At 43.0% G+C, this 25,828-nt stretch overlaps 1 protein-coding gene across 3 annotated transcripts in view; it reads right to left on the reverse strand.

Annotated features, from left to right (window-relative positions):
• The window catches only part of EDAR (ectodysplasin A receptor), a 78,973-nt gene that overhangs the window by 37,894 nt on the left and 15,251 nt on the right, over positions 1 to 25,828 (reverse strand). For 2 of the 3 annotated variants that reach the window (XM_079972866.1, XM_079972868.1), the window contains exon 1: positions 22,270 to 22,521. The exons of the other annotated variant lie outside the window; for it this stretch is intronic. In XM_079972866.1, coding sequence (XP_079828992.1) covers positions 22,270 to 22,302 — 33 coding nt within the window. In that variant the 5' untranslated portion in view covers positions 22,303 to 22,521. Of the gene's footprint in view, positions 1 to 22,269; positions 22,522 to 25,828 lie in introns of those variants that run through there. 3 annotated transcript variants of the gene reach the window in all.

Here is a 25,828-nt window from a genome sequence, read left to right on the forward strand (position 1 = left end):
GCCTTCAAGCTACAGCTTAAGGTACAAACAGGTTGATGCCAATGGAGGCCCCCTCAAAATTGCTTAGGACTACTGAAGCTCTATCACTAAATATTATTTGTGCTAAACCATTTAATTAGGTCACTTTCTTGCTATGTAAACAGTGAGGCGTTTTTGGCATTCATTTATTTTCAATCTTCTTGAGTTTGAAGAAATAATGATAGACCCAGGTTGGTTGGTTCTCTCATGCATATGTATCTTGGTGGTGGTTTAAATGAGAGAAAAATCTGCCACAACACAGCCATGGGCAGGACTTTTAAATCAGCTCAGCTGCAATGTTTTCCACTGGATCCAGTTCAAGCATTCTGCCAGGAGCCATCAAGTGTCGAGCAAACGTAAGCTTAAGCAATCATGATGGGCATGCATAAGAAAACCAGCCTCATATTACCCAGTCAAAAAACTCCAGGTAGTGCCAATGGCCATCTCCCATGACTCATGGGTCTACCTTTACAGCAACGCTTCCCAGAGTTTTGATACCTGAGGCAAAGTTCCCCCCACCCATCCATCCACCAGAATAAAATTGGAAAGGTAACATGCAGAAAGATACATATATAGTATCTCAAACAACTCCCAGAACAAAGAACAGGCAGCTGCCTTGCAGCTGCCAGATAGATCAGTTAATATAGGAATTGCTGATATCCTCCCCTCCCCTTTGCTTTAATCACTTAGGAGTCAAGGGACAGTGGATTTTAGATCATTGTGATGCTTCCAAACAGAAGAAGTCCTTTGAAGAAGTCCTTGCTCCCTGTCTTGGAGGAATTAGGGCTGAGTGGGACCTCTCCATACCAAGGAGCACGGAGTACTTGATACATGCACACTTCTTTCCAACATGCTTCAGTGTGTCTGATATATGATTTAGAAGAAGAGTTTGGATTTGATATCCCGCTTTATCACTACCCGAAGGAGTCTCAAAGCAGCTAACATTCTCCTTTCTCTTCCTCCCCCACAACAAACACTCTGTGAGTTGAGTGGGGCTGAGAGACTTCAGAGAAGTGTGCCTAGCCCAAGGTCACCCAGCAGCTGCATCTGGAGGAGCAGGGAAGCGAACCCGGTTCACCAGATTACGAATCTACCGCTCTTGACCATGACACCACACTGGCTCTCTAGAAACACTACTGTGGCACAACAGGCCCTGAGGCTTTTGAGCTTTAAGAAAACAAAAGTAAGACACACAGAAGTGTGTAGCATTTTAGCTACGTAAGCAATGGTCCTCAGCCTCCAAAATATAGGAAACGGTTTGCATTTCTGTGTTTAAACGTGCAAAACTTTCGCAAAACTGTTAGGTGATTTTCTTTGCACATTTCTAGCAACCAAACAGAACTTGTTGCCTAGTTGTAACTGGCAAAATGCAAATCGAAAATATTAAGGTGCTTTTAAAGAGCCGAGGCAGCTGCTTACTGACGGTGGCTTCATGCAGATGCTCACATCTAGAGCAGGGATACGGCTTTCAATAGACACGATTCGTTTAATCAAAAACATTGTGTGCCTTGAGTTAACAACTATAAAATGGCCCCATTATAACAATTTGCAAGATAAGTGCATTATACGCCCCTCGGCGAGAATGATTCCAACAACAGCAACGTATATAGCCTCGTTGAGAAAAATGCATTTAATCTGTGCCTCATGAGCCATTAAAAACAAATTGCTAGCACTTTCCATGCCCAGTCCATGGTTTGAAGTAGAGGTCAGTATCCATAAATCCTGAAGGATGTGAAGGCTGGAAAGCAATAGGTGCATGAAACTATCCCGTTTCCACATCCTTCAGGAATCACACCATGGATATGGAGTAGAGCCATGCCTTCAGGGACTGGGGATGCTGCTGACGCCTCCTGATTGCCCTCAGTTGAAATTAAACAGGTTTTTATAGAATTCAGTGTGAGCCTGGCCTTCCAATTTGGTTGTCCCTTTCCTGATGCCTGGCTGGAGAAGGCAATAGCACTTGGCGGAGGAGTCGCATCAACCTGGAACTTACCCCAAAGGGCCTCTCGTTGGCTGCAAATGTTGTCAATGCTTGCCAGGGGTCGTGGTGCATATGGACAGGCCCCACAATCCCCAATGGGGAGAGACTCTTTGTGCGCCATTTGCTGCCAAGGAGAGGGCCTCTCCTGTGTTAATGGGAACCACCTGCCACCCCTCCCCCTTCCACAAGGTGAGGCCCTTCTTTCCTTGCTGTATTGAATTTATTATATGTTGTCCTTCCTCCCAAAGGAGCCCACACAAAGAACAAGGGAGAAAACCAATACTTTTCTTTTTCAGCCAAAACTCGCCGGAACTCAGTTCTGGCACCTCTCAAGTGGTTGCCATTGCCATTACATGAGAACAAGGGAGGTGTACACCAGTGTAGTGTAGTGGTTAAGAGTGATAGACTCATAATCTGGGGAACCGGGTTCGATTCCCCGCTCCTCCACATGCAGCTGCTGGGTGACCTTGGGCCAATCACACTTCTCTGAAGTCTCTCAGCCCCACTCACCTCACAGAGTGTTTGTTGTGGGGGAGGAAGGGAAAGGAGAATGTTAGCCGCTTTGAGACTCCTTCGAGTAGTGATAAAGTGGGATATCAAATCCAAAATCTTCTTCTTCTTCTTCTTTCCTTAGGGAGGGGACTGGAACATGGCAGCCAAAACAGGATGCAAGTCCCAGTCAGGGACGGAACTATTATGAAACACATGAAGCTTAAGCTTCAGGGTCCCTAATCCCAGAGGGCCCCCAGAAGCAATTTTGGTCCACATTGCTTTAAAAAATCGGGTCTTGTAGATCCAATTTGTGTCACACAACTCTAATTGATTCATTTTTTGTTGTGTATATTTTAAGAATGTAGCACAGGTGTTGCAAAGGTCCAGTGATCTGTCGTGGAACAACCCCATTGACAAAGATAACAGTGGTTACACAGACCTCGTTGCTGGTTGTGAAGGACCCCTCATGACAGTTTGGGGCCCCAAAATGGACGTCCACCACTGGTCCCAGTTCAAGTAAGGGAATGTGGCTCGATGAAGGAGGTGTTCTTGCCTCAAATGGGCCCACAGGTCAGATATGCCTCAGGGACTGAGAGGAGGTAGAGTCTAACAATTTATGGAGGGCCACAGATTCCCCATTGCTGCCTGAAGTGCTTAGTGTGTACGCAGCCTTAGACATGCTCATTATTTCAGTAGGTCTTCTCTGAGTAAAACTTAGCTGAAAACTTCCCTTTCTCCCAAGTAATGGAATGGTTGCTGTTCACTTTGGGAACAACATTCCAGTGAAGGCAAAAGCTCACCCCCACCACCACGCCGACCCCTGACAATGGCAGGAACCCCACAGGAGAGTGAAATGGCTCTTTGCATGCAAAGGTGTACCACAAGTCTCCAAGCGGCTCTTGCAAGATGCGAACCCTCCCTCTTCACACCCCACCTTTCAGAGAGCACACCACGTAGCCATTTCTACAAATGTTTTACTGGAAGCATGCACTTCTGAGTATTTGTTAACACACACACACACACACAAATACAAATTACTCAAACTGTGTGGCGAGGACACACAAAGGTTTGGGCATCTCTAGTTCTCTCGGAAACGTGCTTGAGTGTAGAAGGAGGCAGCAGGAGCTTGGAGATGCCAGGAAGCTGGCTGAAATTGATGGGGTCCAACAGGGTGTGGCACCCAGAGAATGGGAAGGCATGTTACCCTTGTACAGTAGGGAAGTTTTTACATACGCTCACACACCTCTCTCTATCTTTTATCCAGGCAAGCAAAAGTCATTATTGGAGTTCAGGGACAATTTCTAAAAACCGTTTGGGGTGTGAAGCAGCCCAGTGAGGGATGTGGCCTGGGGAGAATTCTGAGGGCCACACAGCAAGGACTGAAGGACCACATTCAGGCCTAGGACCTGAGGTTTTCTGCCATAGGGCACACATTTTCAACGGTCGCGGCTTATTTCTTACGCAATCCTTCCTCCAGTTCAAGACTCGTTCTGTATATATGTATATTATTTCCATTATTTATCCTGCACCTTGCCAACAGAGGAATTATACGGTACATGCTGCAGGCAATACAATTGATGATGAGGCCTGAGCAAAGACTCTGGATGAGAAATTTATTCTGGTATAGAATTTTTGCCAACTTAGTTTATTGAGGGTTGTAGCCTTTGGGAACAATATCCCAAAGAAAACACACACACACACACACACACACACACACACACACAGTATACAGTCGTGATATGTTAGCATAGGTACTCTTTGAGTCTGCGAGACCTATAATTAGCTTAATGTAACAGTATCTTGGAAAAATCCTGAAACAATTGCTCGTTTCTCCCCCAGAGCACATACCCTAACTAAGCACAATGAAAATATGCTACAGGTATGGTTTTGTCTTTATGGGCTGCAGTTCTACAAGCATTTACTCAGGAGCAGGTTCCATTTAAATATATATATATATATATATATATATATATCATTGTGCACAGCCAAGGGCCTTTACCATGTACAGCAGAGGGCAAGAACAAGGCTTCCCTCTGAGAGTAGGTTCCATTCGGCTGAATGGGACTAGTTATGCAGGTTGCTGAGAGATGAGCAGCTCAAGCGACAGACCACCTCTATCAAAGCTCCTATTTACAATTCAATATCATTTGGACAATCTGAAGCCCATTGATTTGTGTGGCTTGGAGCAAATGAATGAGAGAGAGAGTTTAATATGCTGTTCTCTGCACTCTTATCGTGTCTTATCGTATGCCTCCATCCATGGGGAAAAACAAGGGGAACAGCTGAGCGGAGCTTTATTACTGCCTGGTTCCTAGATATTCTTCTACTATTCTTTGTCTTGTGGGGGCGGGGGCCTTTTCCCTCTCCTGTTCTGAAAGATTTAAAATGTCTGGCCCTTGTAGGATCTACTAACCACATGTTTCCCATTTACATGTCCTCATTGAAATCAGATGATTTATGAATAGCTCAGGAAACATAGAACAGGAGCTTTTATCACTTGGGTTCTGGCACAGACTATCACATCTGTCCCTCCCCTTAACAGCAAAAAAGTGTCAGTTTTGGCCAGGATAACAGATGTGCCAACATCCATTCTCTGGTGATAATTTGTATATAGATCCCGAAAGCCTGACAGAATGGCAAAACACAGAGCCTCTGGCATGCCCCAATTGTGGGCATGCCTCAAGTTGCCTTCACCAGATTTGATATGGAACAAAGCAGAAGTACACAAATTCTAATCTATGAGGAAGCAAATATTAACTAAAGTTGATTCTCTAAGTGAGGTAATTCTTTTGTTTGCAAAAAAATAATAATTAAAAAATACTATAGTTCTAGACAAACTTGCAAATATTTCACTTTTCAGAACTGAAAAATAATCCAGTGTCTTGATTACTCAGAAAGAAGGGCCTCTGTATACACACAGTTATTTATCCATAAAATGTGCACTCAAGTTCACTGATCACTAGTTGCTCATTCCTGAGAGATCATTCTGGCTTGAAATAGCACTTTTTATGCACTGCTTTAAGCCACTAAGAGTGAGTTTATCACTCCCTTTCCTATGAAAATTATAAACTCAATACGGTGTAGTTATTTGAGGTATGGCACATCAACCATCATGAAGTTTGAAGCACCTGACTGAACTTCCAGATTGCCACAAAATATTTATTGCTTATGGGTTCAAGTTTTCAAAGAAAGGAAACACTCTCTACCTGAGGCCTTGAAGAGCCAATGCAAATAAAAACAGAGACTGTAATACTGAGCTAGGTTGACCAATGGCCTGACTCAGTAAAAACATTGTATGTTCACGGGCAGTAGCGTAGCGTGGTTGCCAGTGCCCGGGGCTGCACAGAGGGGTAGGTGGGAGGGAGGGAAATGGACAAAGTACGCATGCGCATTCAACTACCTAATGGCATCTGTGTCACCCGGGAGATCACAGCCACAGGGATAAGATAATAATAGTCCCACCACATATGGAGCAATGTTCCAGTTAGTCCACAACCTCACCCAACATAAATTGGTATTGCCTTTGCCAATTCTAGATAGAAGCTTTTTAGTTTAGAGAAAAGGTGAGTCGGAGGACACGTTATGGAGATGTATAAAATTAGACATGGCATGTAAAAAGTGGATAGAGAAAAGTCTTTCTCCCTCTTGTAATGTTACACATCAAGGACATTCCATAAGCCGAATGTTGGAAGATTCGGGACAGATAAAAAGAAAGTATTTCTTCGCACAAAACATAAACTATAGAATTCACTTCAACAGATTGGGTGCTAGCTTACATGACTTTAAGAGATGATTGGGCAAATTCATGGAGGGCAAGGAAATCAAAGTCTACTAGCTACCAATGCTTTATCCAAGACAGCATGTCTCTGAATGTCAGATGCTGGGAGACACAGTGGAAAGAGCAGTGTTGAACTTAGGTCATCCTTGTGGGCTTCCCACAGGCATCTGGCTGGCCACTGCAAGAGAAAGATGATGGACAAGAGGGACCTTTGCCCTGAACAAGCAGAGTTCTAATCAGAGTCAGATGAGCTGGCACACTTTTATTGTGCACGTCCATTACAAATAGGTAGAGGCGCCATCTTCTCAAGATGACTGAGAAGGCTCGACGCAACACATGTGATGTCACATGACGTCCTGATGTTGCATGTGCAACATTGTGAGGAGACAGAGGCGGAGCCAAATGCCCACTGAACATCGAGGGGGCCCGCTCCCCCCTCGTAAAAAGCACTTTAGAGTCCCCGAAACTGCCTTAGCCCCTAGGAGCTGGTGCTCATGCAAGTAAGGGAGCCCTGAACATTAGGTCCAGTCGTGACCGACTCTGGGGTTGCGGTGCTCATCTCGCTTTACTGGCCGAGGGAACCGGCGTACAGCTTCCGGGTCATGTGGCCAGCATGACTAAGCTGCTTCTGGCGAACCAGAGCAGCGCACGGAGAGTGAAATGGCTCTTTGCATGCAAAGGTTACCACAAGTCTCCAAGTGGCTCTTGCAAGATGCGAACCCTCCCTCCTCACACCCCACCTCTCAGAGTGCACACCACATAGCCATTTCTAAAACACTAAGCAGCTTAGAAATGCTCTTGAATAAATACAGTAGTGACACAAATGTTTTGTTGGAAGCATGCACTTCTGAGTACTTGTTAACACACACACACACAGGTAAAGGTAAAGGGACCCCTGACCATTAGGTCCAATCGTGGCCAACTCTGGGGTTGCGGCGCTCATCTCGCTTTACTGGCCGAGGGAGCCGGCATACAGCTTCTGGGTCATGTGGCCAGCATGACTAAGCCGCTTCTGGACCAGAGTAGTGCACGGAAACGCCGTTTACCTTCCCGCTGGAGCGCTACCTATTTATCTACTTGCACTTTGAAGTGCTTTCGAACTGCTAGGTTGGCAGGAGCAGGGACTGAGCAAATTCCGTTGCGGGAATTTGAACTGCTGACCTTCTGATCGGCAAGTCCTAGCCTCTGTGGTTTAACCCACATCGCCACCCGCGTCCCTTTCAACTAGGTAATGTCCAAATCTCTGCTTTCAAAATCATTGTATGCAGACTGTGTTAATTGGCTGATCTGAATTCACCTGGAATATAGTTTTCCCTAGCAACTGGTGCTTTGTCTTTGGATGGATTTCTGGCACTGCTTTAGAAACCGAACTTGCAAACAGCCTTAATGCCACATGGCATTAACATTTTAAATTAGCATTGTCTTGTAAGCCGGCATCAATCACACTGTGTGTCTGTTTTCCTTTCTTTTCTTTGTGCCAAAAATGAGGCAATCGGTTCCCAGGCATCCCTGCTGTGAATATTTTCTAGAAGAAAAATAAGGCAAAGTAACTCATAGCATTTGAAAAGTGGGTTGGTAAAGAGATGTTCGTTGTCTGTTGGGCTTCTATTTTTTAGAATGTAATCATTTTAAAATAACTTCATGGCAACAGAAACACATACAGTTGAGTGGAATGAGGAAAAGATGGATGGGTTCCTTCTTTCTTTTTCTTTTAAGAATAAATACCTTGTTTTGCAGGTATTATGTGTTCACCTCCAGTAAGCGTCAATAGCATACCCTCCAACAATTCTCCAACAAAAACAGGGACATCCTAAGGAAAAGCGGGACATTCCGGGATCAAATAAGAAACCAGGGTGGAATCTACACACACATAAAAACCGTTCTGAAAATGCTTTTTTTTTTTTTAAAGCATTTTTTAAAAATACATTGAGTTTTCCAGAAGGCTAGTGTTGCATTCTATACAGTGGTACCTTGGGTTACATACGCTTCAGGTTACAGACTCCGCTAACCCAGAAATAGTACCTCGGGTTAAGAACTTTGCTTCAGGATGAGAACAGATATCATGCTCTGGCAGTGCGGCGGCAGCAGGTGGCCCCATTAGCTAAAGTGGTGCTTCAGGTTAAGAACAGTTTCAGGTTAAGAACGGACCTCCAGAATGAATTAAGTACTTAAGCCAAGGTACCACTTTATTGCAATTAAAACATTTTATTTTCAGCTGTGTAGTTGAGTCCCAGGACGACTTCTGTAAATCCAGGACTGTCCTTGGAAAACAGGGACACTTGGAGGGTCTGTGGAAAGCTTTGTGGAATTAAAGTTATTTTCCCTTATGAAACTAAAACTCTTGCTGATTTTAACAACAACAGCAAAAATATTGACAAGGACAATGGTCTGTAAGGGTAAGTTGTTCATTTAGTGAATGATATTCCTCCAAGATGCAGGGTATAAATGTTGTTGTTGTTGTTCCTTGTCACTGATAGTGCTGGGTGGTGGTGTCTAAGCTCCCGGGAAGGAGAGAGAATATAAATGTAGTTTTTAAAAGACAGAAACAACACTGGGTGTCCTATAGCCTGAGTGAAAGCAAAACTGTAGATTTTCTCTCCCCCCCCTTTTTTCAAATATAAAATTATTATTTACCATGGGGCAGTTGGGGGGGGGGAGGGTTGCTTAGCAATTGGAGAGCAGCATGTGACCTGTGCCCCTTTGTAGTTATATAGGACGGTTCTTTATCCAGGCAAAAGAAGCCAATCTCTGAAATGATAAAACGGAAGCAACTTCGTAGGATCAGGCCATATGGTTCTAACCCATAAATCATTTACACCAGAGTAGTCTCACTGATGTCTGTGGATGCCTTTGGAGCAAGCTATTTTTTGTGAATTATATTGTAGGTTCAAAGTCTAAAGGATCAAGGGAACCATTTCCCCCCTTCTCCCTCCCCTATGAAGCAGAAAAAGAATAACATACTCTGAACCCAGCCCATTATAAAACCTTTTATGTGTTCTGAGCTTGAGAAGCAGCTGGCCCTATATCTTGCTCCGCTGATTCACAGAAAAATCAATCTCTTCCTGCCGTTCTTTGAACTGACACACATCATCAATCAAAGTCACCATGGATCATTCATTCATTCATTCATTCATTTCACATCCACTTTTGGATTTCTTTTAAAGTTACCAATGCTCTTGCGGTGACACAAAATAAAAAATGGAGGCAAGGGCTGACACAACCGGCAGAAGATTGTACAGCTGGGAGGCAGTTTGGGGTTTGTAGGTTCCTGAATTGTTACTTTATAATCAAATATCCTGTTGATGATGCCAATTCAATAACTCCTTGAAGCAGCGCAGGGAAAAGGTAACCCGCTCTACCAAATTCCCAGTGGCAAAGGCAATTTGGGACTTATTTATTTATTTACATGTAAAATCATGAAACTGCTCTGCATTTCCTTTTGAAGTTTTGGCCCATGCATACATTTGCCTGAAATAAACCTGTTTATGGCTTCAGCCTTATAAGATGTTGGGTGATCTCAGTTCCCACTTAAGCCAATCTGTTACGGCACCACCTTACAGATGCTAACCTTTTAAACTGCTGTTGTAAAATAGGTGTTTCATTTCCATAGCAATGAAGCAGGCATAGGCCTGCTTCTCTTTAGAGAAGGCCTCTTGTTTTTTTTTTAAAAAGAGGGATGGAGAACCTGTAGCCCTCAAGACCAGTGCCGGCCCTGCCATTAGGCAGAGTGAAGAGGCAGCCTCAGGAGGCTGATTTAGGGTGGCGTGAAGGGTAGCAAATTATTATTGTTGGTACTGTGGGATTTTCTGCCTCTGGTGCCAAAATAACTTGATCAATCTTTCGGACTGTGTGCCTTTGACTTGAGGAACACCATATGCTGCTGCATCTCAAGCAGACAAATGGAGTTGGACAACAATTCACATCATTCCTGTTGGGAGTTGGAAGTCCAAGAACATCAGGAAGGCCGCAAGTTCCCCATCCTTGATTCAAAGCCTTGTGTTTCAGACTGGGGGTCAGGACCCTCTGAGGATCCACAATACATGAAAGCCGGAACTATGAGACTGATGCACTTCTGTGGAAAGACGAATAGCAGCTGCCCACTTCCTTCAATTTCTGAAAATCCAAGCAGAGGCCCCAGGCCCTAGTTTACCCTAGTTTGATGGTTCCTATTGCAAGATGAGTCTTATATAAGTGTTGGCCATGTGTAGGACATTCACAGTTTCAAGCCAGAGTGGAAGATCAGTGCCATACTCTGATTATCACAATTTGAGTGCGGTTGTCTGCAAAAGAAGCCCCATGCATTAGTATCCTCTCACATTTAGGGGCTGTACGTGATCAGAACACAAAATAGGGCAGCTTCCTAGTTGCATGGGGTATCTCTGAGTAAGCATCTGTTTGTGGGTTGAGCTTGCCTTGCAGACACAATCACACTCAGTGCTGGACCATCAAGGAGCAGAGCTAGTATGGCAACAAGGTGTTGGGGGCAGTGGAAGAAGTATACCCCACTTTAAACTGGGTGCTCTACACACAAATAAAGCGTGGAAAGAGCTATGGCTGTCTGCTTTGTTGTTGTTTAGTCGTTTAGACATGTCTGACTCTTCATGACCCCAAGGACCAGAGCACGCCAGGCACTTCTGTCTTCCACTGCCCCCCGCAGTTTGGTCAAACTCATGCTGGTAGCTTCAAGAACACTGTCCAACCATCTCGTCCTCTGTCGTCCCCTTCTCCTTGTGCCTTCCATCTTTCCCAACATCAGGGTCTTTTCCAGGGAGTCTTCTCTTCTCATGAGGTGGCCAAAGTATTGGAGCCTCACCTTCAGGATCTGTCCTTCCAGTGAGCACTCAGGGCTGATTTCCTTCAGAATGGATAGGTTTGATCTTCTTGCAGTCTGCTAATGGGTGGTAAATATCCATATGTTGTGATCTTTCGAATGTAAAATCTATATTCAGATTGCAGGATAACACTTAATTCAGTACAGGCAACCCCTGGTTTGCGCGGGGATTGTGTTCTGGGTCATTGCGCGCTTATGTGAAACCATGTGCAATTGAGACGCCCCGCTCTGCCCTTTTTCCACCCTTTTAGTGACATCTTTTATGACGTTTCTGGGTCACTTCCAGATTTGGCCCTGTGGGCACATATAGGTCGCATATAAAACGGGAGTTGCCTGTGAGTTTAATATGTACTCGGTAATATGCACCCATAGTACAAATACGTGTTGAGGCATTTTCAAATAAACATGGATCTGTCTCCATTGTAAATTGACAGCAGTGAGTAATTGAGCAGGGATGATAATAGCACCAAACTGGCACCTAGACCCCACATAAGAGATCAGAGCTTGCAACAAAGAAGCAGTGTGTGAACTAGCGCTTTAGGCGCTTCCAAATGTTTATCCATCATAATCATTTGCACATCCCTTTAATCAAAGATAACAATATAAAGAAGAATATGAAACGCTTTAAAAAAAAAACCAGAGTGAAAAAAAATATGAGTGAAGAACAGAGTCTTCCTGTGCTTGTTACAGAACTGTCCATGTCTACCCTACCTCCTTAAACATCTTAGTAATAGTTTTGATCTTCATTAATTATAGGTCAGGAAAGCTTATAGAGGGAACCTGTCTTTTTAAATACAAACAAGATTAATTGCAAGGCTCCTGCATAAGGTGAACCACCAGCAGTTTAACAACAACAACAACAAAAAGCACACACACTTGCTTTTGAGAAGCCCCCAGCTTAAAAAAAGAAAAAAAAGAAACCAATATAGAAGTTTAACTGTTACAGGAAGCAAAGCAGCTGCCAAATTATTATGCCTGTGAGCTTCACCCTCGTTATTAGACTAAATGAATGCCCCCACTCCTCCACTTTCATCCTCTTCCAGGCAGAGGGAAAAGAAAAGGAGAGCGGGTGGGGGGGGGGAGAGAGAAATCGCTTTGCACAAAGAGGTGTCTCTGAAGTTTGGAATGCACCCTGGTTGTTTGAAGAATTGATTTATACCTGACACCTTTCTTTAAGCTCATTGTTGAGACTCGCCTGTTTTCAAATCAACCGCAGACTGACTGCTTGAGGTTCTTCATCTCACGGCGACCACATAAGCTAAGATAAATGCACAAGGAATGGATAATGCTTTCAGGTTAGGAAAAGGTGTGGGGGGAACATGGGGGGTGGGAGAAGCGGAGGAAGGAAAAGATGAAGCAAATCCTTAATGCAGCTCGTCATGAGCCCAAAAGGGGTTTGGGGGTAAAGATGGGTAGATAGAGGAAAATAAATGTCACAGAAAAGCAGAGGAAAGAAGAGAGATGTTCTACAAGGAAATCTAGCAGGTTTGGCTGCAGATATTACCCATTCAGCCTACAATTACGGATGCTGTAGGACCGAGAGCGATGCTTAACCATCTAAACCATCATGCTATCTCATTTCATTTCATTTTATATACGGGAATGTATACATTTGCTTTTCTGCAATACCCCACATAGCAGCCCTAGGAACATGCCGAGGGAAGATTTGCTTATGAAATCACATACCAGGACCAGTTTAGAGGACTGCATCACTGCGCTCCAGATATACAAGCCACTTTCCAGTGATTTCTCATGAACACAATGACAGATTTTGGCAGCTATATGTAAGGATGGAATGGCCAGACACTGCTTAATTCAGGCAGACAACACAAAGCATGGAACACAAAGCAGGGATTTGATAGCTCTAAGAAATTTCACACATCAACTCTCTTCTCAACCCAACTTCTTAATTTTGCATCCAGAAAACAAACAGCACAAATGAACACACATCTCTTCTGGATTAGATGGTTTCCAATGATTTCCTTCCTCTGGTGGAAAGAGGTTAATCTGACAGAAGGGGGCTTTTTCCGATAGGACTCCTTCTATTAGAGGGGAACCTCTGTATGCTACATCATGTTCTGAAGTCATCTGAGTGACTTCTCAAGGGGTTTGACCCAGATTTAGTCATGCTTGGAACAGACCCATTTAACTAAACATAACAGTGTCAGTCTGGATTCAACCCAGCAAACATACACTTTCATTTAAACCCAATTGTTTTTAAAACAGTATCTTACACAATTTTTCCTTTCAACAATACGGAATGGCAATTCTAGGAAACAAAATAAATAGACTGGACAGGTTTAGGAAAGATGTTGACATTTAAAACTGGCAACAGTAAGCAAATGAAGGACATAAAATATCTATGATGCTAAGCTCTTGAATCTATGTATAATGGTCACAAGACAGCACAGAAAAAAGTCCGTGCTAAAACCCATTGATTTAAATGGGATTTTAGAGTGACTTACTTTGTGGACGACCATCTGACATTTGGCAAATGAGACAGTTCTATTTTGTATGTCCACTGTAACATTACACAACTACTGTATTCTGGTTGCATGGAATTACATCAGAATGCTTTTAGATTGTTGACCAAATAAATCTTGCTTCCTTCATACACTTTCACACAACCCAATGCAATAGCATTGTAGGACACTACACCAGGCAGTTGTAGATATTGCTGATCTGGTGCCTTGACTTGGTGCTGCATAGTATGAGTCCCTTATACTTGACCCTCGTCTACTACACTGATCAACCATCCTTTAACCCAGCCATCAACTCCCAGCATCCTTGACCATTGGTCATGCTGACTGGGGCTGATGGGAATCGAGTCCAACATCTGTACAATGACAGGCACAGCACTCCTAACTTAATGCAATGATTGATTACAGGAATAAGTTGAAATCTCTCCATTGATATGATTATGCTCTGGATCCAGTGCTGCAAAATGGTCCAAACCTGAATTTGTTTTTTCAAGTTCAGAAAATGTTTTTAGTCACGCAAGCTTTGAGTTCGCTAACCTTTCTGATCATTTTTTAAAATGTACTTGAAAGAATTTGAATGCCGATCCAAATTCTCTGGGCATCTTGACATCTAATGTTATGGTCCAGAAATATTTAGAAGCCAGAGCAATGATTTTCAGCCATCTCCCGGAGAACATTTTCTACAGTTTGAATCATTAGGAAACATCACCATATCTGACAGAAACTGGGCAGGCCATTACATGTCAGGATAAAGTAGGCGAGTGAATATTAAGTTTTTTGCTTGGTTGTTAAACACATACAAAAAGTGTGGCAGGGGAGGACTTCTTATGTATCAGATGGTACATCAGCAATGTAAGTAACAGCAAAGTCTTTTGCGCTTAGAGTGTCAAGCAGTGGATAAAAGAGTGCACATTAGTTCTTAATCTAATCTGATTTCCTGCTCATCTAACATTGCCTTGTTCTCTTCTCCACATTGACCACCCTGATCAACTGTTTGTCATGAAGTGAGAGCCAGCTAGATATTTTATTATTTAATTGAGAAATAGCGCCTGGCACTCCACAAGATGAACTCCACAAGCGGCTGCAGGTTGACCTACCAAATTTCTGTCAGCCACTTTTTTACCTATGAGGAAAAGTTCGATGTTGTCAAGTATATCACTACTGTATATTATTTCCTCCCCCCCCCTCTCTCTTGGATTTGGTGTGGAACTTGAAAATATGCATATTTGTCCACCGACATTTGTCAGTTCTATATTTTTTTACTAACAGTATAATCCTATAAATGTAAACTCAGAAGTAAGTCCAACTGAATTCAGTGGTGCATCTTCCCAAGGAAGAGGTTAGAGGATAACAACTCAAAGATACCAGTTTGAAGGCCTTCCTTGAACAAATAAAGTGAAATTATTTTTGTACTTTAGTGTTCAGGAAACACCCCTCAGTAACATTTGAAAAGGTACCTCAGAGTGACATGACCTTGATGATATGATTTGAAATGACTGCCAACAAGAAATAATTAGAAAACCAACCAATAGTTATGGACAGAAACCAATCAGCTAGAGCAGCTATACTTTATTCCGATGACAGATCATTCCTCAAGCTATGAGCATTCCATGTTGCAAACATTAACTTTCATCACTGATCAGGAAAAACGACAAGGATTTAAACTAGTGCTTACATTTTGAACAGGCCCTTTGGTGGAAGGCTGTGAAGTTAACAGCTACTGAAAATGATCCTTTAAAAATTGCACTGGTACGTGCAATAATTTCACACCATAATGAATGAGAGTGGAGTGATAAATTGGTTTGCATCATGGAGAAGGAATCTTTGACTCTCCAGATATTGTTGGACTACAACTCTTGTCACCCCTTAACCATCCTAAATGGGGGTTGATGGGAGTTGGAGTCCAACAAGATCTGAAGCGATACTGATTCCTCACCTCTGGTTAACCTAATGAATGACATAGGTCTAAGACAGACTCCGGAACAGATACTTGCTCCACTCTTCTTATATTCTCAACAAGATGCTTAGTTAGAACATAGATATTTTGCTAGCCTTCTCATTCAGGGTATGTTCACATTAATCGCTTAAAACTGGTTTATAAATCAAAGGAAACAAATGGTGACATTGTAAACAATTAGCATGATTCTGCATAGAAATGCTAAAGACAGCAGTTTTCTTCCCTTCTTGCAAAAAAATAAAAAAAAAATGAGTTGGACCTCAGCAGATCTTAAGGAAATCATCCTTTATACTTTATGACCTGGATCCCTCAGTTGCAGTAAACAATCACAGAAAACAATGCAATTCCTGTTAAAGCATGAAAACCCAAGGGTCGCCTTTCCGCTTCCACGGGGATGCAGAGAGGTAAACAGTACTTCGGTTTCTAGCAAACCATCCTAAAGGGGGATGGTGGCACAGTGACTCAGAAATTCTTTTGCCAAAACGCCATGGGAATCCTGATGGTTAGATATGAGTCACTGATCCAAGCAAGGCAGAAGATGGAAGTCTCTATGGGATGCCTCTCCCGCTCCTAACAGAACACCTCATCACAGGGATCCGACCGGTGCTCTTCTCTGTACACCACACCTTACCCTCAAGCAATGTTTTACTGCTCCGCTGAAGTTGGTTAAGCACAAATTAGAACCTATAATAGTATCACCGTACACAATGGAGTTTACTAGAGGATAACGCTTTGGAGAACAGTCTCTCCATGCACAATGCCACACCTCTTTCCTCAAGGCAAGGGAAGAGACAGTATGCCTGAGCAGCTTATCAAGCTGCACCCTGCACAGACTGGTCATGCCTATCTAGTGTTCTTGTGGCTTCCACTCATCTCAGCACACGCCATTGAGGGGTGTCACTTGTGGCTAAAAGCCTCCCCTGAATAACCACCGAAAAAGCAAGATGAATAGGAGCGACATAAGAAAGATAAAGTCTGTAAAGTGCAACTTGCCCTTCCGGCAAGCCTACAGGTGCCATCCTGTGATGGCAATACCCTGAAAGAGACCATCTGTTTCCTAGAATCCTTCAGGTGCTGAGCTACATACGAGACAGCATATATTCCAGGTAGAAGTAACAAGCTGAACCAACAAAGCATTTGGGTCAGTTGAAGAATGTACTCAGTGACACACAGAAGCCAAAGGAATTTCAGAGTCTACCAGAAGCGGTTCACTATGTGGGGGACCCCAACATCAGTCAAGCCCATCTGTTGACTGACAATATATCAACCAGCAAGCAAGTTGGATTAGTAGATATAGGCCCAATGCCTATGCCAAGCCTGTAATCAATAATTTTGTGGCCTAATTATAATCCAACACCTGACTCCTTGTCATTATTGTTGTCTGTGCACACTCCCCATTGCACCTGGATCCACAAATAACACAACAACGAACTTGTATCCAATTTCCCACAGGACCCACCCATCCCAAGAAATGTTGGAAGGTATCATGAAGAATGAAGAATCACTAAATGATTCTTGAATCAATCAATGAAGAATCACTAAATGATTCTTTTTTAAGGCATTGCTTTTTATTTCCATTGCTTTGATACTCTCCATCCCCAGTGCTTTCATTTGATGCAACACCACGGGTGCTGCTGGCATGGGGTGGGACTTTTCTACAAGTTCCTGAAGAGCTCTCATATATATATCAGCTGACATACGTCAAATGTCTCCATGGAATGCATTTGTTCTCCAAAGGTGCTTCCAGACTTCAACTACTCTGATGACTGTTGTGTGGAACCAGAATATGAAACAGGAAATATCCCACAGAAGAAACATTTACAACAGAGAAGTAACCTTCATAAGTGGTTCTTGGGGTAGTGGGGGTGGGATCACTGCCACTGAGGAATGCTTGCTCTTCATCTCATTCTAATCTTGCTGATACATTAGGGCTAGAGAGGAAATTGACACCTGGTTTGTAAGTATCTACCTGCCATACTATCACCTAAGGATCAAGTGTGTTTGTGGAGGTGTGAAACCCAACATTTGGAAGCCCTCTGCAAGTCGAGTACCTTTTGCACACACATTCTGTGCTCAATATGCTGTGCATATGACCCTCAGCACACACAACAACAACAACAACAACAACTGGAAGCCCTGCCACCTGCTTGGATTTCTGCCTGTACATCTTTTATATGCTGACAAACATTGTAAAATAAGTCCCATGACCCCATAAACTTGAATAGGTTTCCTGCATTTGTGTACAGCAGCTACATTACAGTTTAGTGCTCAGCTGACTTCCTTCTGTTTTTTTAAAACATTCCCAGAAATCTATTCCTTGATGCCAAGTAAATATAACATTACATGGTATCAGCTCACTCACACTGCAAGTGACATTTAATTACATCCATAAATACTAACGTTCTTCCCGTAATCTGCATTGAGCATTTTGACAATCAGGCTATTGTTCTCCTCAGTTAATCACCTCCATTAGAGATGCTGGTGTCCTAAGGAAAGGGTGTTCTAACTGATGTTAACATCTTGTATGGTATGTTGTTTGCACTTTGTGCCAGGAAATGTAGTGGGAGAAGTTTTTTGCTTCGTCCCCCCTTTTTTCTTTTTGACATTCAACTTTGCTGTCTGTGGCAGTGAAAATGAATGTCTTTCTATTATTAAATCATTATTATTGCAAATGTGGGGCTCATTTGTGCTTCCGTGCCTGGGACAGCTCTGTTGGTAGAGCATGAGGCTCTTCATCTCAGGGTCATGGGTGTGGGAGCCAGCATGGTGTAGTGGTTAAGAGCGGTGGACTCGTAATCTGGGGAACCAGGTTTGCGTCTCCGCTCCTCCACATGCAGCTGCTGGGTGACCTTGGGCTAGTCACACTTCTCTGAAGTCTCTCAGCCCCACTCACCTCACAGAGTGTTTGTTTGTGGGGGAGGAAGGGAAAGGAGATTGTTAGCCGCTTTGAGACTCCTTAGGGTAGTGATAAAGCGGGATATCAAATCCAAACTCTTCTTCTTCTATGGGTTCGAGCCCCATAGAAGATTCCTGCACTGCAGGGAGTTGAGCTAGATGGCACTTATGGCCTCTTCCAAACTACAATTCTATGATTCTGTGCTCAGGTATATAATTCACATCCATAGTCTCTCAAGCTGGCTGCCCCAGGGCCAGCTGGGGAAGCCAATCCAGTATGAGCCTGAAGCACTTGGGTGCCCCCAGCAGAATGGTGCCCCATACCACAGCATGCCATGGGTCTCCCGAGTTTGGCCACACCTCCTCTTCAATCCCTGTGGCTTGTCATACCCCAGTGGGACTAACTATACAAACATACATTCCCAGAAGAACCTGCTTCCTGATGGGGTCCCTGGCTTGAATTATAATTACAAGGAAGGAGATTGAAACTAAACTTTAGGAAGAACTTGCTGATGGCCACAACTATTTGACAGTGGAATAGACAACCTCAGAAGTAGAAATTGACTTCCCTTCATTGTAGGTTTTTAACAGATGTAACAACAACAATAACAACAACAACAATAATAACAATAATAATTTATTTTTACCCCGCCCATCTGGCTGGGTTTCCCCAGCCACTCTGGGCAGCTTCCAACAGAACACTAAAATGCAATAACCTATTAAACATTAAAAGCTTCCCTAAACCGGGCTGCTTTCAGATGTCTTCTAAAAATCTGGTAGTTGTTTATCTCTTTGACATCTGGTGGGAGGGCGTTCCACAGGGCAGGTGCCACTACCGAGAAGGCCCTCTGCCTGGTTCCCTGTAACTTGGCTTCTCGCAGCAAGGGAACTGCCAGAAGGCCCTCGGTGCTGGACCTCAGTGTCTGGGCAGAACGATGGAGGTGGAGACACTCCCTCAGGTAGGATGGCCATCTGCCGTCTACCTTTTCCCCCGAGAACCCCTAGAAACCTGATTCTTTCATTTTTATATATATAAAAAGGAGACTCAGATATTTAGCAAATCACCCTGAGGGCCACCTGATCTACCCACTGCCTGTTTCTGTACAGCATTTAGAATACATTCCCGATGGAGTTTAGTTGACATACAAAAATTCATTGGCTTTCCTAACTATTATATATACTTTTCATACATAATCATGTCACCGCCTACATGGATCCTCTTCCCAGAGATTATATTTGGTGGCATATCTGCCCTTCGGGGTCCTTCAGAGAGAATTGTTTGAGGTAGTGCTCCTGCTCTATAATCAATGAGGCTTCCCCCTTCAGGGCGCATGTCTTCCGCTACAATGATGTAATGCTTGAGTAATTTGACCCTTAGGCGCTGGAGGAATACATATCTTATTGAAAAGCACAGAGATGTAGGGCTTAAGGGGGTAACCTGAATCCACGGAAGTCAGCGAGCGTTTGGCAGCGACTTCAGTGAATCTGGACATTTTGATATAAGGAAGCATGCCCTCCAGAGAAACCTACACTTCTGCACGCATAAGCACATAAGGTTTCTTTTCTTTCTCTAGATTTGCCAGCAAATACTTGCATCTTAAAAATCATTCGTATGTGGCATGTTAAATGTACTGTATGGTACATTGACCAGTTTCCGCCTTCCTTCTAATTGCATTTACTTGCTAGTAGGTAATAGGTTTTGCTTCTAAGCGTGCTGAGGCTGTCAGCAGAAGTAAGAAAATGTTACATTTGTCACTCATTTTTATGAAAACCAAAGCCTTTAAAGGCTACGTTGAAATCAGTAAGTGCATCGCAACCACGCATTATCACAGTCTTCAAACTTTTCTCTTCCTATCCAGTCCTGGATTACCAAATAGGCAGAGTAGGCACAGGCCTAGGGGCCCCACGCCTTTTAGCAGCCCCGTGATAACGGATCAAAATAATATTGATTTGACCTTGAAAGAAAATTACAATCAAGCTTTCTTCGTTCAATGTTATTCCACCAGAGCAAGCGCACAAGGGGTCCCCCGATATTTCAGCTGCCTAGGGGCCTCCACAGAGTTTAATCCTGCGCTGTTCCTATGGCCAAGTGTATGAGTTTACACAAAAATAAGACAAGTGTTACATCTGTACCATTGGTATATCTGGTTCCATATTTGCAACCAGTACAGACAAAGCATTACTTCTTTATTAATATAGATTCATTGAAAAGCTGGAAAAATAACAAATCCTTTAAACGCTTTAGTACTGTAATCACAAATCCACCAGTATTAAAAGATAACTAATCCTTGTTAGATGACCTCAAGTGGGATATATACACTGAGAATTGAGGTAAGTGATGGGATCGTTAACAACTCAGTAACATTTTTTTAAAGGATTAGAATATGTAACAAATCCTGTCCTTATACTGTGGTTGCCCAAATGAGGGGTGGTTTAGAAGGAGTGAGGAACCTGTGGCCTTCTGGATATTATTGGATTCCCAAGCCCCATCAGGCCCAACTTGCATGACCAATGGCCATGGATAATGGAAGCCAAGAAGATATGGAGAGCCAGAGTTCTCCATTCCTGATTTACAGGGAAGGCATGGGGTTTCAGAGAGGGATGGAATCATGAAGTAGGTGGCACGTCCCCTTGTCCCCCAAGTCCAAACCTGGGTAGACTGAATGTCCCCAGCAGATGTTCCTTCATTGCCTTATCATCCGTGTGTCAACCTTGTGAAAAAGGTTCCTCAGAAAGACCTGCTGTTTTCTTTTTATGATGCTTCCTGGTACATTGTTTTAGAGGGGTGTCAAATAAATTCTGCCCCGTTTCTCTGCTAGCGCTGGTGATAGGAGTGGAACCCCAACCCATAGCTCTTTGCATGCAGCACCAACTCTTCACACATGACTGTGTTATGTGTGACACGTGAGCAAGGGTCTCCTTCTCTCTGCCTGCATCTCATCTACAAAACGGATTATTGCTGCTGGGTCATTGGAGGGGGTGGTGGAGAAAAATAGACGAGTTCATTTAGAAGGGGGACTCATGTTCAAAAAGTATGAGAAACACTGAACTAGCACAGCCTCTCCTGCTTTTACTAAGCTTAATACACCTCTTTATTTGAGTGTAAAGAAATGAGCTATGCGAGCATTATTTGTACATGCTATCTCATCCACCTCTTCTTTATTGTTTCATTAAATTGAAAAGCATAGCTAGGCACCAGACCCCAGCATCCCTAATAGCCCTTCTAAACCCTTAAAAATGCTCCTAAAATAAATTGAGATTGCATGGATGTAGGAGTTGACAGAGTTTGCACTTACTAGCCAGAGTACTAAGGGCAGGGTGCAAATGTCACTGAAATCAGTACCAATCTAGAGTTTTTATGCAGGTTCTTCTTTAGTGTTTAAATGTGTCCCAAATGGTGGGGAGAAGAATGGTTCTATATGTGTCGATTCAAATGTATATCCCACTGATTTCAATGAGGATGATAGCCAGGTCATCAGATACAGTCTTGCAGCCCCAGAAACTTTATTTAAGGCAGAAAAGCAATATCGTTTTAGCATGTTTGAATCTATTTCTAAATGCACCTTATTGCGATTGATGAAACTGTTGAAATGACCTGTCCATTGGTGCTTATTACACAACAGGATTTTTTTCACCATTAAAACAATCCATTTCCACCAGAAATATATACTAATTGTCACTTGCATTTTAGTACGATGACTTGCTCAGTATTTTCGGGTTAGTTATCTTTGATTGCAAAACACACAAACAAACAAAAGATTAAATCTATGGTAACTCTGGCCAAATATCCATTTTGGTAGAGAGCTGTAAAACAATAATTCTAATATCGTCTCTTACCATTGTTCTGCTTTCTTCATTTTGCTCTTCCATCACAAGAGGAAAACTGCTCTGAAGCTTTTGCCGTGTCTAAAACCTTACCTAGGTTTCGCGCCTGATCCTGGGAAGGCGGAGCAGCTTCCCAGCTTGGGAGGGAGTGCAAGACGGAAAGAAATAAATCAACTTTTTGATCTATGCCAAACAGTTTGAAAAGGAAACCATCCAAGCTCAAAAGCCTTAGAGTCTAACCCAGGGTTAGACAACTCATTTGGTGTAACTTTAGAGCACATCGAAAAGCAAATCGTGGCTGGAGGTTTGTACATTTTAGTTACAGCTAATCATCAAATCTGCATATTTTTTTCATTAACACAATGGGTGCCAAGACGCAGTTAATAGACATGTAGGCCTTCCTCTGTGACATTTTTATTTCAGAATTATTAACTCCGAATGGGAAAAGTCACAAATCAAGAGCCTCAGCCGTCACGAAATGTACTTGGGAATTATGAATTGCACAACACTTAATGTTAGGCTTATCTTAATCGGTCTTAAGAGTTTCTGAGCCTGTGGCACATTTTGATTCTTTTCTCCCTGCAATCACAGTGGCGGGGAAGTAACATTTTAGCAAATGACAGCTTTGAATCTTGGCTGCAGGATGCCCTGAATAGTTGTTTCCCCACCCCCACCCCCCTTTGCAAGACTGGCACAGGCCCATTCCACAAAATGAGATTTTACTAGGGGTGTCTGTGGACCCCCCCAATCCACCCTGTGGTCTTGATCTGTGGCACCAGATCAGACCAATTCATCCTGTTCTGCCGAGGGGAGGGGTCACCAAATCCATCCCTAAATCAATTCAGGGGTGTAGCAAAGGAATTTTAAAGGGTTTTTTTAAAAAATCCTATTTGAACGTATTAAAAATATAGTTGGGAGGGCGTGTGCCAGCACCACACAGGATCAGATTGCAAAAAGAGCAGCACCACACAGGACCGCACAGGACTGGATCCTCCTGTTCAACAGTTGATAAGAAGGAGCATCAAGTCCTGCACAGTGCTGCTTCAGGGGCAGGAAGAAGGAGAGGCATGGAAGGAAAGGCTCTTGCCCTCCTTCTCCAGTCAAGACACAGCTGTGTGGTAGGTCCCTCCTTTTATGCAGATTGTCCTTCTCACTCAAACCTTCCTCTCCTTCTTGCCTGAGGTCCAAATCCTTCTGAATACACCCAGTTTGGCTCAGGATTTCAGCCCCAGAGAAATCCAGTGCACAGCCTTAGTTTTTAATGCACTAAACGTTGTGTTCTATCCTGGCACTTCTCCACTTGTTCTTCCATTGTAATCATCATTGTCAGGGAACTGACATCAGAGCGAGAGGCGGAGGCAGGGCTCCAGAGCGATGCCGGAGAGGGGACCAGCAGAGGGGAAGGAATTCAGTGTAACACCAGTAGAGAAGAGAGGGAGATGGAGGAATTGGCGACAGGGCTCCGAGACCCTTCACCAGAAACTAGTGGAGAGAGCGCTGGCACGCCCCAGCCTTCCCCTTACTTGCGCAGACGAGTTCCGCGCAGGGAACATAGGTGGAGACTTGGTGTCAAACAGCTTTTATGCTGGAAGAGGTTCAAGAAACACCCACTGACGGATTCTGCAAGTGACTAGCAGGTCACGGAGGGCGAGCTGTGAGCCTAAGCATGGTTGGGCAAGCAATTAAACTAAACCGAAGGCAATTTACGCACAAGTAACCCCCTTACAACCATTACAATCATCATTATCATCATCATCTTTTATTTGTATCCCGCCCTCCCCAGGTGAAACTGGGCTCAGGGCGGCTAACATCAAATATATGACATTGGTATAAAATCAAACAATAATTAAATTACCTCCTAAGAACAAGTCAGGATCAAATTGTAGGCTTAGTACCTTTTCCAAATGCTGTATGTGATATATTTTCTTTCTACTATATATTTTGGGAAATTGTTCATTTGTTGGTTATCCATTTGGACACCACTTAAGACGTCATAACCAAACTTTGCATGACGGTTAGGGAGCTCAAGGAGTAGGTTTTTTGTCTATGTTGACTACGATTCACCACCATTTTGAATCAAGATGGTGGGCTGAACCTCTCAAAATTGCCCTGATTTTAACAAAATTTTGCAAGGTGGTTCCTCAGATCAAGGAGTAGGTTTTCATCTATATTTGGATTCAGTTGAATGCCATTTTGAATCAAGAAGCCAGAACCTTTAAAAACTGCACTGATTTTAATCACTTATTTCAAAACTGCCTTGATTTTTCTTTCTTTCATAGAATTCCCAAACAACACTCAATATTTTATATCTGAGGAAATCATGGTATTTTCATCTCTGTAGTCTGGCTGTATGTGCTTCAGAAATACCTAGAAGTATTGTATGTACAAGACACACCATTTCTCTTCACTAGGGGCAAATCTACACTGGTCAGTTATAACGTTAAAATGCATTATAAAAATGTGACAGCAGAGGGCTCTGTAGAACAGCAATCCATCTTCAATGGGAAACTGCATTGAGAGCTATTATTACATTTTTTAAAGTGTTTTCGCAATCGGTGTAGATCCAGCCCAAATCATGCCATGTTGTGGGTTTGAGAATAAAATAAAAGTTCTTGAAGGATGTGAGCTCCCCAGTTTTGTAATCTTGACACGTTTTATTTAAAACACTAAGAGAGAACAAATTCCATTCCTGTCTGACAACCTCACAATGTCATTTCAACAACCTCTTATTGAATTACTATTACTTTTCATTTTCTTTTGCTGTTGATTATGTTGATGCACAAAGTATGGCAATCATTCCCTTTACAGGAGGACTAGATATCCTGCTGGTGTGGGACTTGCAAAGTATTGCTTGCTACCTACAAATGCTGTTTAGGGCATGCTTGTTCTGAATTGCCTGGAAAAACCCTTGATTCCCTCAAAGTAGGAGAAACACACACATCTAAAATATTGTTTAGTTGCCATTTGCAAGCAATTAAAACTAATTGCACTTCTTATCTAGATGTGGAAAGTAATTCTCTGGAAGGTAATTTTCTGCACCGAGGTGCTACAATCATAAAATGTATGGCCCAGTCCTAAAACTTGCTGAACCAAATAATAGCTTAGTTTATAATCCTGGGGTGAATAATGAGGACAAAAGAATGGAGAACTGCGTTGCTCAAGACGAGCAAAAGCCCTCGTCCAGCCTTCTGTCTCATACATCAGTCACCGGGCGCCCTGAGGGAAGCTTTTAAGCAAGACACGATATCCTGCTGTTGTTCCTTTCTATTAATATGCAAATCTCATCCCCAAATATAGCCTTTGATACATATGGCCCTATTAAAAAGTGATAGCTTTCTTTAAAGAATGTCTATGCTGGTGGTTGTCATAAGATCTAGTGACAATGTATTTCTTAAGATCTAAATTGTTTGTTGTGGTCATACTCTGAATTGGGTTACTGTGTTCACTCCTTCCACACCACTCTGAATCAGTTTTATACATTTCTATCTTGTGTCTCTTAGGGTGCTTCCAGACTGTCACTATTCTCATGTGGGATTCAATCACATACCAGCAAATATAGATAACTGGGAGA

This window comes from Podarcis cretensis (genome assembly GCF_951804945.1).
Source record: "Podarcis cretensis genome assembly, chromosome: 4".
Taxonomy (NCBI): domain Eukaryota; kingdom Metazoa; phylum Chordata; class Lepidosauria; order Squamata; family Lacertidae; genus Podarcis; species Podarcis cretensis.